The following is a 13,605-nucleotide window of genomic DNA, read 5'->3' on the forward strand; positions in this document are numbered from 1 at the left end:
TTTTCAAATTTTCAATTATGTAATCTTTTTTATTCAATCAATGAAAGGATACTATTCAATTATGTTTTATTTATTTATTTATTTATTTGTATAAAAAATAAGTGGAGACTTCACATGACTTACACAAAAAGAAAAGTGCCCTAAAAAATACCCAAATCTGTTTTTTTGAGAGACACCCCAATTTTGGCGGTCTTTCACAACTATTAGCAAATTTATTCCTAACACTCCCTCTCAGATCCAATCTTAGCTCATCAAAAAATGTCAAGTCAAACACCTCCATCAAACCCCACCACAGATCCCTACCAATACCTCCAAATAGTAAATAACTCTGACGGCACCATCACACGCCACCGCGAAATCCCAAACACCCTAGCCACACCAGATCCCGACCACCCCACTCCAGTTCTCTCCAAAAACATCCCTATAAACTAGGGGTGGCAAATGGGTGGGTTTGGGGTGGACATAATTGGGTTGGGTATATAAAACTTATTTACCTATTAAAACCCATTTAACTAATTGCTTTTAACCCAAATCCAACCCAACCCAATTATTATGGGTAAACCCCAACCCACCCTAATACCCAATGATCAAAATTACCAAAATGCCACTAAAGTGAAAATGAAGCTTCAATTTTTTACACACACACACACACACACACACACACATATATATATATATATATATATTAAAGTAGTAACCTTTTTTTTTTTTTTTAAATTTTCCCAAGTTTAATCTAATAATTTAATTTTCCCAAGTTTTTTTTTTTTTTTTTTTTTTTTTTTTTTTTTTTTTATGATAAAATTTTTTAATCGATTTTTTTAAACCAGTAACTTTTTTCCAGAACTGTTTTTCATTTATCTACTCCGATTTTCCATCACTTTCCTTCATTTTCCTTTCCAACCTTCCAAACAGAGAATAAGCCAATAAACATCAATGGAGAAATTCAAAACCTTAGAAATCTTGTAGAAAACCCCAAACTCTCGTGTCTTCCACCTCTACCTGAACCGTCCATCTCATCGCAACGCACTTTCACGCAACTTCTTCTCCGAATTCCCCAAAGCCCTCGCCTCCCTCGACCAAAACCCTAACGTCAACGTTGTAGTCCTCTCTGGCGTCGGAAACCACTTCTGCGTTGGGATCGACCTAGGAACCCTAGGCTCGATCTCCAAAAATTCCGACTCCGATGACCGCAAACGCGGTGGAGAGAAGCTCCAGAGACATATCAAGTACCTCCAGGACGCGGTCATCGCGATCGAGCTGTGCCGGAAGTCAGTGATTGCTAGTATCCAAAGGGCGTGCATTGGCAATGGAATTGATATCTTCACCGCTTGTGACATAAGGTTTTTTTTTTTTGTGGGAAAGACTGGGTTGAATTTGGGTGTATTGTTTTTGGGTTCAATGAGTTTTTAGTTAAAACCCAATAATTCCTGGGTCTAATTGGGTTGATGCCTATTTAACCCAATTAGTAATTTAGTGAGTTTGGGTGAACAAATGGGTTTGAAATCACTTTGCCACCCCTACTCTAAACCAATCAAACAAAACCTGGATCAGAATATTCCTACCCAAACAAACACCCGATAATACCTTTCCTTCCAAACTGCCTCTCATAGTGTACTTCCATAGAGGAGGGTTCATTCTTTACAGTGCATCCCCAACAGTGTTCCATGACTTTTGCGCAAACATAGCCATTGATGTCAATGCTATCATCGTATCAGTTGACTATCGTCTTGCTCCTGAGCATCGTTTGCCTGCAGCTTACGATGATGCTGTGGAACTGGAAACACTGCACTTGATCAAAACCAACCAAGATGAATGGCTTACGAAATATGCTGATTTTTCTGACACTTATTATGGGTTCTAGTGCAGGCAGCAACGTGGCCTACCATGCGGGACTACGTGTAGCTTCCGAAGTTGAAAATCTTGAGCCTTCGATAATAATCAAAGGACTAATACCGCACCAACCATTTTTTGGTGGGACCAGAGGACTTAATAAGAACTAAGACTGGTCAGTGATTCTGTGTTGCCACTGTTTGTGAATGACCTTATGTGGGAGCTGTCGTTGCCAATTGGCGTTAACCGTGATCATGAGTATTGCAATCCAACGGTGGGTGGTGGATCTCAGAGGTTGGAGTCTTGGAGAAGATTAGATTGCTGGGATGGAGGGTCTTGGTGATTGATTGCAAAGGGGACCCACTGATCGACCGTCAGATTGAGCTGATTAAGATGATGGAAGAGAAGGGTGTAGTTGTAGTGAGTCAATTGGACGAGGGTGGTCACCATGGTGTAGATCTTCAAGGCCTGTCCAGGGTTAAGGCAATGCATGTGGTCTTAAAGAATTTCATGCTACCTTTCTTGGTTGTCTAGGAAAAATAATGGGTCTGCTTTATTTTAGAAAAATCATATAGTAAAATTACTAAATTTACTTGTTTTTCGTTATTTTTGGTTTCAAATTTCAATATATTGAAATAGAGCACTGCCTTAATTTGTTATTGTTTAATTCATATTTCAAATCTCATATATATTAACACTGCTATAGAAAATGTAGGTATATGTTAAGGAAGATATTACGTTTACAATATTTTTACAACAAATTACAGGTGGTTAGTTGTTATTGGTTCAAATTTCAAATTAACGCTAAAATTACTTTTTTGCCTCAATAATATCAACTAGTAACAACTTGTCACTTAGAATTTGTTATAAAAATATTGTAAACATATCATTTCTCATATTTTAAATGTTTTTAGGACTTATACCCGCATTTTTAGAACTTATAGTTTTTTTTTTTTGTGTGTGGAAGTATTGTTTCATTTAGCATTTTTCTTTTCTATGAATGAGATTTTATGTTTCCTTTAGTTCTCTCTCTCATTACATACCCGATATATCATATACTCTCTTATGTTCTTAAAGTTAAAAATAAATAAATAAATGATCGACCAACTAACCACTAAATTAAGAAGTAGCAAAGCACGGAAGATTGCTAAGCAGACACTATATTTTATTTCGAATAACAACGACCCTTTACATTTGGCTCAATTTAGTCATAAAGATAAAGTTTTATAGGCTATTGATAAGTTCAATATATGGCAACGGCCAAGAAAACATGCCAAACTGAGATTTCATTTTTGGTACAAAAAATATGAATACAAAAATCTTTATCATGAAAGAGATATATAGTAAGATTAAAGACTAAATTAATCTCTTCTTCACATGCCCGTTTGATCATATATTGAATTTATAGGATAATTTAAAGATGGTGTTGTCCAGAAAGCCTTGATGATGAATAGGATACTCTTTAAGAGTCTTATCAATTCCTATAAAAAAGAAAAAGAAAAAAAAGAGTCTTATCAATTGGGCAATACAGAACTGGAAAGGAAAAAGTACTTTAAGGGCTGATTGTTGTAATCAAGGACGGAACCACATTGAGGTTGGAGGGCCATGACCCCCTCAACTTTTTAAAAAATTTCACTTCTATATATATGTACACAAAAAGTTTAAAGATTACACCCCAAAATTTATATTCTTGGCCCTCCTACCCAAAGAAAATTACAAATTGACCCTTGAAATCCAAAAGGAAAAATAGACCGATTATTTGACCTACCCTTTTGCCCAATTGGCCAATTGTCTCAAGAATAACAACAACAACAACAACAAAAACTTAAAACAAATAAAAATACCCAACTAAACAAATCATAGATCTGGATAATAAGAATACCCTTTAGACAAAAAAAAAAAAAAAAAAAAAAAAAAAAAAAACCATCATTTAACAAATCAAAATCTGTTCTATACAACAAACATACCAATAAAAAAATCATAAACCACAAATTCTCTCACTCAGTCAAGATTAGGAGAAAATATAACTTTCATTCTTCTATTCACCGCTCCACTCCAATGACATCGATTAATGCCACCAACCGCTGTACAAAACAATCCGTTAGCATCTCCACCTCTTGGTCAATCCCCTATCTCTGACTCTCTCTCTCTCTCTATATATATGATGTCTTGTGAAGAGTGAGTAGACGTATGGCTATAATTTATCTATCAGAAGATAAGAATGTGTAATAAATTATAGGGGTAATTACACACTTCTCTTTTGAGGTTTGGGGAAATGACATTCTACCCCAAACTTGAAGGGAAAAAATATGTTTTCCTCCGGTTAACATCTGATTGACCAAACTTAGTTAAATTAATATTTAAGATGTTGTGTGTGAATTTTGCTTGGTATTTTTTTTTTCTTTTTTCAATGGGTTATAGAGAGATTTTTCATTACAAGTGTTTTGGTGCATGATAAATTTTGCATTTTTATTCTAAATTTATCAATTTTTTTAACTAATTATTGTTAAATTTTTGTAAAGAGATTCTTATAAAAATTTAGAATATTTCATTACTAATATAAACAAAAAGGGGGAGGAGTGTTAATTTATTCAAATCTCAAGGAAGGCTTGGGGTGAAGTGTCATTCCTTCAAATTTATAAAAGAGTGGAGTATAATTACCTAAAAAAAAAGAAAAAAAAAAAGAAAAGAAGAAAGACAGAAAGAGAAACTCATTTAAGTAGACCTTTTAGTTCTTTTTCAAACTATTTTATTGTTAGGGTCTAGCTTTGTCTCTAAGACAGACAAAAATTTGAAGAGTGCATGTAAGTTGAGGTTGCCAATTTTGTTTTGGTTTATCAAATTATTGTTAACCTTCTTACTTTCTAATCTTTCCCTTTTCTCTTTAATAATTTCTGGCTATTTTCTTTCCCATGGATGATATCAGTGCCAACTAGTTGTAATTTTATTGCAAGTGATATGCTTCACGCATATTATTGCTGAAATTTATTAAACTAATTGAGTCAAATTAAAACATTGACCCAATTAACGAAGCCACATGTGACTGTGAGTTGGGAATACCACTCTGATTCCTCAACAACTATTATTAGCAAATTTATTTCCTACACTCCCTCTCAGATCCAGTCTCAGTTCATCAAAAGGAGTCCAAAAATGTCAGGTCAAACACCTCCATCAAACCCCACCACCACTGATCCCTACCAATACCTCCAAATAGTCAACAACTCCGACGGCACCATCACACGCCACCGCAAAATCCCAAACACCCCAGCCACACCAGATCCTGACCACCCCACTCCAGTTCTCTCCAAAGACATCTCTCTAAACCAATCAAACAAAACCTGGGCCAGAATATTCCTACCCAAACAAGCACTCAATAATCCCTCTTCTTCCAAACTGCCTCTCATAGTTTACTTCCATGGTGGAGGGTTCATCCTTTACAGTGCATCCTCAACAGTGTTCCATCACTTTTGTGCAAACATAGCAATTGATGTCAATGCTATCATCGTATCAGTTGACTATCGTCTTGCTCCTGAGCATCGTTTGCCTGCAGCTTACGATGATGCTGTGGAAACGCTGCACTTGATCACAACCAACCAAGATGAATGGCTTACAAAATATGCTGATTTTTCTAACACTTTTATTATGGGTTCTAGTGCAGGTGGTAACGTGGCCTACCATGCAGCACTACGTGAAGCTGATCAAATTGAAAATCTTGAGCCTTTGATAATCAGAGGGCTGATATTGCACCAACCATATTTTGGTGGGACCCAGAGGACTGAATCAGAGCTAAAATTGGCCAATGACCCTGTGTTGCCACTGCCACTGTTTGTGAATGACCTTATGTGGGAGTTATCGTTGCCAATTGGCGTTGACCGTGATCATGAGTATTGCAATCCAACGGTGGGTGGTGCATCTCAGAGGTTGGAGAAGATTAGATTGCTGGGATGGAGGGTCTTGGTGATTGATTGCAAAGGGGACCCACTGATTGACCGTCAGATTGAGCTGGTTAAGATGATGGAAGAGAAGGGTGTAGTTGTGGTGAGTCAATTTGACGAGGGTGGTCACCATGGAGTAGATCTTCAAGACCTGTTCAGGGCTAAGGCACTGAATGTGGTCTTAAAGAATTTCATGCTAACTTCCTAATTGGCTATCCAGGAAAAATAATGGGTCTGCTTTATCTTAGAAAAATCAAAAAATAAATTACTAAATTTACTTGTTTTTCGTGATTTTTGGTATCGATTTTCCATATATTGAAATGGAGTGCTGGCCTAATTTATTATTGTTGAATTCATATCTCATATATATATTTCTTTTCATATACCCATTGATGGAGCAACTAACCACCAAGCTAAGAAGTAGCAAAGCACAGAAGATTGCTAATCATGCAACAAAGTATAGAAGAAGCAGAACACTATATATTATTTCGAATAACAACTACCCTTAATTTACATTTGACTCAATTTAATTAGTCATAAATATAGAGTTTTATAGGCTATTGTTAAGTTCAATGGCTACGGCCGAGAGGACTTGGCCAAACCAAGATTTCATTTTTGGGACAAAAATATGAAAACAAAAATCTTTACCATGAAAGAGATATATAGTAAGAATAAAAGCTAAATTAATCTCTTCTTCACATGCCCATTTGCTCAAAGAATTTAGAGAATAATTGAATTAAAGATGGTGTTCTTGCTCAAAGAATTTAGAGGATAATTTAATTAAAGATGGTGTTGTCAAGAAGGCCTTGATGATGAATGGGATACTCTTATCAATTGGGCAATACAGAACTGGAAAGGAAAAAGTGTAAGGGCTGATTGTTGTAGGCTAGGCTTTAGTGCTGGTATATACCATGTTAAGCACCAAAAAATTGTGAGAACAGAGGAACAAATTTTAGGGGTCATAAAGGATTAGGTAAAAAACTGGATTGAAAGTTGTGAGAACAGAGGAACAAATTTTAGGGGTTATAGAGAATTAGAAGAAGAACAGGATTGAAAGTAAAGGTGTATATCCCAGCTCTAGTATATTTTTCTTCAACATATGGGGCATCTCAGATGTTGTATTTAAGCCTAAAGTTTGATTTGTGTGGCGGTACTGCACACTCCAATTGATGTAGATTGATAGATTCTTCTTCTTGTTATTTTGGTTTGTTGGTTGATGGGATTTTGTCCTAGTTCTCAGCCTTTGGGTAGTCAGTCTCAATTGTGTAGTTTAGCTACTGTTGTCTTCTTGTTGTTGGCCATGTTGCTGCCTTTGGCTGTTGTGGCTGGTTTTCCAATCTGTTGCTTAGTATAATTCACTTGATTATCAGAAAAAGAGAAGCTAAATTAATTCATGAAAAATAAAACTGAATTTCTATTCAATATTAACCAAATATAAATAAGAGAAAAAACTTAAGATAATTACTTTTTAATACACATGAATTTATCAAGAGCCTTATAATTTAGTGGCATAGTCTATTCTTTTTTATTAGGAGAACCATGATTCAAATCCCTCCTTGTTGTATTATTTACTTATTTAAAAATAAATAAATACATTTGAACTCATTATATATCCACTATTCTTACACAAAAGTATCAAAAATCAACGAGTTGCCAAATAAAATAAATAAATACCATATTAGAATTGTTGTTGAAATTGATTTTACCAAAAGATGTGGCAGAAATGAGGCATGGACCGAGTCACTATCTTGAGACAAATCGTACCGTCTACGGTATATCCAATGTAGTTAGATAATATATTTCTGCACGTTGTCCCCAGGATACAACGGTCTAACCACCTTTATTGATTATCCTTGTGAGCCTACACTGCTTATAGGATATAAACTCTTTATAGTACTTTATTTTTCCAGAAAATTTAGTAAAAGATAATATATTTTTGTGAATAGTAAGAAGTTATAGATAGTAAGTGTTTAGAACAATAATAAAAATTGTTTATGAAAGTCTGTAGCTTTTGTAATTCAAAAATAATATGTATCTTCAAACTTTTATTTCTTTCCATATTTATAGAGCTGGACATGTAACTTGTCCTTAGCCAAAGAATCAAAAGGGTTTGATATCAATTAAATGGTCATAAAATTGTTGAAATCAATATATGATCAAAAGGTTTCTTTATCTATATATATATATATATATATATGTATGTATGTATGTATGTATGTATGTATTATATATAAACCAGTCATCAAAAGTCTTTGCCAATGTATATATGTTGAAACAAGTTAATAGCCAAATTAAGTTGTCTTTTAGTGTCATAATGCTATTGAAAACAAAACAACAGCCCATAACGTGTCTGATCTTTAGATATCAATTAATATTTTCCTTCGAAACTTTGACTATACACAATAGTTACAACCAAGAATGAAAAGCAAGTTGTAATGCTATAAACCATTAACGGTAAATTATATAAATATATAGTTGTATAATTTTCTGATACTTTTCATCTATTACGTAACTATTAAATATATTAAAAGAAACATTTTAAAGCGAAAATTTATAAATGAAAGTATACTAAAACCCAGTTATCAAAAGGATCAAAATTGAAACAAAACAAGATCTAAATGGTTTTGGCCAAAAATAAAAATGTAGCACCCACCCCTATGCGATGCGAAATGAACCCAAAAAATGTAGCAAAAAAGAAGAAGAAGAAATGAAGTCCCAAATCTTCTTCTTCTTATTCTTGTTGTTGATGGTAGATCTGGTAAGTTGGTGATGATGGTAATGAATGAGAGGTTGATGAAGAGGATGAAGAGGAGGATCTTTTTCAATCTCTACGACTTCCATACCTTCCCCACCACTACCACCACCAACACTGAGGACGAGCAACCCTTCCGAGTAAAGATGAGTGCTTTTCTAGAAAAACATGCTCACCTCATGCACTTGAACTCTGCCGCCATGCTTCCCGCTTTTCTAGACTTGGTTGTTGGAGCATCATCGTTGGGTGATGGCAAATTAGAGGTGGTGTGGGTGATGGTAGATTAGCCCTGGGCGTTGATGAGAGGGAGAGAGAAACAGAGATGAGAGGGATCAGAGAGAATAAGGCCTTGTTTGGATTTTGCAAAACTAAGTTAACAAAACTGAGATTTGTTAACTCATAACCCAAAATCCGTGGGGCCCACATATATAAACATTGTTTGGATGATTTTGGGTCAGTTAACTCAGTTAACAAAACTGAGTTTTTTGAGATATGGGTTACCAATTTCGGAAACAGCAACTTGTTTTCAAAGTTTTTTGAGATATGGGTTACCAATTTCGGAAACAGCAACTTGTTTTCAAAGTTTTTTGAGATATGGGTTACCAATTTCGGAAACAGCAACTTGTTTTCAAAGTTTTTTGAGATATGGGTTGCCAATTTCGGAAATAGAAGCTTGTTTTCAAGTTATGGGTTTGTCAACTCAATGGCAATTTTCGTAATTTTTCAGCACAATTAGGTCCCATGGAAGTTTGTAGTTCCATCACTACAGGTTGAGATGCTCCAACGGATATTTTCTCATAACTTTCCCAACTACCCATGCTTGCTTACACTTCATATCACTTTCCCTTTTCATTCTCCCAAACCCACAGCACACTTCAACAACTAAAATAAGCTCTAGAAAACACCGATCAGCACAAGGCCGAGCTCCAGGTCAGCTCCGTTCACCGATTTCACTTTCCGGTGAGACCCAAATTTAGCCCCTCCATCTGTTTACATGCCCGAAAGGATATGTAAATTTGCTAAACCAAAACAATTATTGCTCCAAACAGTCAAAACAACATTGTAAATAAAAACCAACCTTAAAAAAACAAACATTTCTCTGAGTGTCAATATTATTAGACCCACTTTCGCTAATCACACCCCCCAAAATTTCAATATTTCACACAAAGACCATGAAGAACTCCAAAGCTTAAACCCAATATAAAAATGAAAACCCCAGCTCATTTTATCTCCAACCCATTAAAATATTTCACAAACCATTCACAAATTTATGAAGGGAAAAAAAAAAAAAAAAAAACACCCGACATTTTATAAACAAAACCAGGAAGGTTTGAATTGAAGCATACCTTGATGCATGTGGGTTAAGCTTGCAAGTTCAAGGAAAAACAGATCTTGAAAATTGAACATTTTCCTTTATAACATTTCTTTCCTAGACGACAAACGGGGGAGCTAACAGATGTGGGTCCCATGGCGACTATGCAGTTAAGCGACAATGCTATCACTCAGGTCAACGATGGTCAGTCGTGACGAGGTTTGAGAGCAACGGTGTGAATGGGTTTGAGGTGTTTGAGAGGGGAAAGTGAAAGGGGAAATGAGTTTGCACTGCACAATGAAAGAGGAAAGTGCTTGGCCAAAACAATTTTGTTCAATCCATGGGTAACCTAACCGTGTGCACTGCACAGTGGCCAGCCCATGGGTCCCACAAAAAGGTGAGTTGTTGTGAGTTTTTAGGCAAAAATTAGAACTGGGTTTAGTTGCCAAACAAGGGTGGGAGTGTTTTGGGGATTTTTAAGTTATGAGAAATAAGTGATAGGGTGATGAGTGATGAGTGATGGGATTTGAGTAATGAGTGATGAGTTAACTATCACTCAGCAACCAAACAAGGCCTAACATGCTTGAGTTTGGAAAAAATTTTGGGATTTTATGTGGGTTATAATCGTGTGTAATAAGGTGTATTAAGTTTAAAATTATTGGCTAACGTGGTGCTTTATTATTGGTGGTGTGTAAAAGAGCTATTTTACGCCAGCTTTGGACAGAAATTATTCTCCAAAAAAAAAAAAAAAAAAAAAAAAAAAAAAACAGAGAGAGAGAGAGAAATGTTGAAGTCTTAATAAGGGGGAAAAAATGAAAACTTTGAGCTTAGTGGTTCTATTTTGTAACCAAAAAAAAAAAAAAAAATGTGTTTTTATTTTATATATATAATTTTAATTTTAAAATTTTAATTTATAAGTGGATAAAGAAATTTGTAAATTAGGAGAGTGGCTCTATTTTTTAGGCAATATTTTAGTAGGAGTTAGAGTTATATTTTTACCGGATTGTCCTTTAATTTTGTCTCTACTTAAACATAAAGGTATAGGGACATTTTTTAACCAAAAAAAATTGAGGATCCCAAATTGGAAAAACCTTAAATAGTTGTATATATTACCATTATGTGGCATTGGGTATGGGTTAATGTTTTATGATTCCTAAGAATATTTAAAAATTCCCATATTTGGTTGCAAATTACACCAGGAAAATCTGGATTCCCCCTTTAAACCCCTCTCAGTAGGAATGTGGATTCCCTTTAAAATACGTGAGTATCTAGATTTCCAAGTTTAAAGGAAATTGTATTTTTTATAAATTGACAATTTTAATCCTTTTTCCTTATCATTTAAGCAATTAAGATAAAATATAAAACAATTCATCAAAATCTTTTCTCTTGTGTTTATCTTTTCCCTCCAAAATAACATAAATAGGACAGATCTAGATAATTCTATTGATATATTCTTTAACAAAGTTCTATTTAGATTTCACGTGAGGAAAAAAAAAGTTTGAAGGGAACCCTCTATTATTGCTAGGTATTCACTTTTGCTGTTGTGTGTGTGTTGCTCAACAAATTATTAATAGTTTATATTTTTTTAATTATTTATTTAGAGGAAGATTTTTTTTAAAGGACTTGGTAGTTCACGTTCAAATCTAAAGATAGAATGGAAAAAATAAATAATTCATTTAAAATTCTTGGGAATAAACCAAATATTATAATTTCATATTCCTAGGAGTCTTAAGAGATTTTCAATGAAACTAAACATATGAATAACTACATTCCTAGGCATCCAGATTGTAAGGAATCACATTCCTAGGAATCTGGATGCTAGGAATAATGTGGATTCCTTGTACCAAACGCCACATTAGCGTACTTTTCAAGCATTTACAACATCTTTTTTATTTTTATTTTTTATTTAACTTCTATTCACAGAGCGTCATAAACCTCTCCCTTTCTCTCACGCAGTACCAGATTACTTTAGTAGATTCTAAATAGCAGTCAAGGGTTGAAGCACATGGATTTCTCCTCATTGAATCCAACAAAGTAATTCTGCTTCATTTCATTTTCTTACCCACATATCTTAGATTTTTCCAATCTCATTTCACCCAAATATATGAGATTTTCCTCAAATCTCACTTCATTTCCCTACAAATCTAAGATTTTTTGTTTCTTCTTCTTCTTTCTTTCTTTTTTTTTTTTTTTTTTTTTTTGTTTTGTTTTTTTTTTTTCAATTACAAGAACCTGTTTAACCGCTCCAATTTTCAGTTTTTATTTTCCTTAGTATTTGGGTTCCTAAGACAATCGAACTAGATTAATGTCTGATTCTTAACTATACCGATAAATCCGGTCTAGTTTTTAAAACCATGATATAATTGATCGTCACTTGCATTGATATTCACGGCAAATTTTATAATCATTTGTCGACCCTCAACCAACAGTCAAATGGTATCTAGAACTAGAATTTAGGGATGATAATTTTGCCCCGCCCCGCTTAACCCGCCCCTCCCTGCTTCGCCCCATGCAAGTTTTCCCCGCCTCGCAAATGTGGTGGGGCGGGGATGGGGCGAGATTTTAGACCCGCACCATGGGGCGGGGTGGGGATGAGTTTACACTTTTTAGACCCACCGCGCCCCGCCCCGCCCCACCCCGCATTAATAAGGGTTAAATTGTAATTTTTTCATACCCTAAAACCCTACTATTTAAACAAAGATATTGTAGGGACACAATTATTCATGACCCAAGAATGACATTGGGCTCGTACGTAAAGGGCCCGAACAATATAATTTGTAGAGTGTGGGTTTGAAAGGCTTGACCTTGGTCACTGGACAGCGGTTTAGTCATGGTTTTTATGGAAGCTTATATGAGGGTGGGTCTGGTGTGGCTAGCTAAAACTTCCATCGGTGCGAACTGTAGGGTTTTAGTCCTCAGACCCCGTCCGAGGAGCTTGATGCTCTCCTCGTTGTCCCTCCTTTAGGACTTCCTTTTTCCAGGGGGAGGGAAGATCCTTTCTCCCCTCATTCTTCTTCCCTTTTATACTGGTATTTACTTTCCTTTCAATATCCACGTGTCAGTTTTACTTTCTGGGGTGGAGACTTGTCCTATCAGCCCATACCTAGAGTGATTGGAAGCAGTTGTAAAAGTTGAACAGCATGGTGAAGAGCATGGACCTATCAGGCGCAAAGTCCTTTATTACTGTATTGGCAGATTTTCCACTTATCCTGCCTCTGCACTGAGCTCGTCCTTTCCTTCAGGCGTTCTGTGGGATGCCAAGTATAAGATTGTCCTCGGCCAGATTCTTAGGCCCCTTTTTTGGGCTTTCATTATGCGTCCTCGGCAATGGTTCTCCTCGGCTTAGGCTTTGGGCCTTAATGTAAAGTGGGCCAGGATCGCAGATTTTCTGGCCCCACAGATATCATTAGCTTATTTTATTCTACCTAACATAGCTCTACCTCTTTTTTCTCTCTAGCAAAGTTGGAAATAAGGTACCAATTTTAACCTTTTTTTTTTTTTTTTTTTTTTTTGTCTTTATTAGAAACAAATTTATATACTATTGAATTATTGGTTTCATTTATATACTATTAAATACCTAACTTACTTTTCATCATGAACATAATATAATTTTTTTTTTTAATGAGGTACGGGTTTGAGGCTCTAAATATTTGTGTCTGTATCATTGTTTTTGTAATTTTGTGTGGGCATTTGGCTGCTTAACAACATTGCTTGTTTATACTTGTCAAAATCCATATCTATTTTACAAGCTGGGTTTTTGTTTTTTAATTTTTGGA

The 13,605-nt window shown here is 35.2% G+C and overlaps 1 protein-coding gene and 1 pseudogene across 1 annotated transcript; both read left to right on the forward strand.

The window, feature by feature from the left end:
• Window positions 1–258: 258 nt before the first annotated feature.
• Window positions 259–2,364, forward strand: LOC126708049 (carboxylesterase 1-like; annotated as a pseudogene).
• Window positions 2,365–4,710: 2,346 nt separating this feature from the next.
• LOC126707921 (carboxylesterase 1-like) lies at window positions 4,711–6,117 on the forward strand. The gene has a single exon (XM_050407663.1). The coding sequence runs from the start codon at window positions 4,981–4,983 to the stop codon at window positions 5,971–5,973; it is 993 nt and encodes a 330-aa protein (XP_050263620.1). The 5' UTR covers window positions 4,711–4,980; the 3' UTR covers window positions 5,974–6,117.
• Window positions 6,118–13,605: the final 7,488 nt, after the last annotated feature.

Source organism: Quercus robur, chromosome 12 (genome assembly GCF_932294415.1).
Source record: "Quercus robur chromosome 12, dhQueRobu3.1, whole genome shotgun sequence".
NCBI classification, from domain to species: domain Eukaryota; kingdom Viridiplantae; phylum Streptophyta; class Magnoliopsida; order Fagales; family Fagaceae; genus Quercus; species Quercus robur.

Bases quoted from the DNA above. Each gene is read 5' to 3' on its own strand.
- LOC126707921 (XM_050407663.1), top strand. From the start codon at position 4,981: ATGTCAGGTCAAACACCTCCATCAAACCCCACCACCACTGATCCCTAC.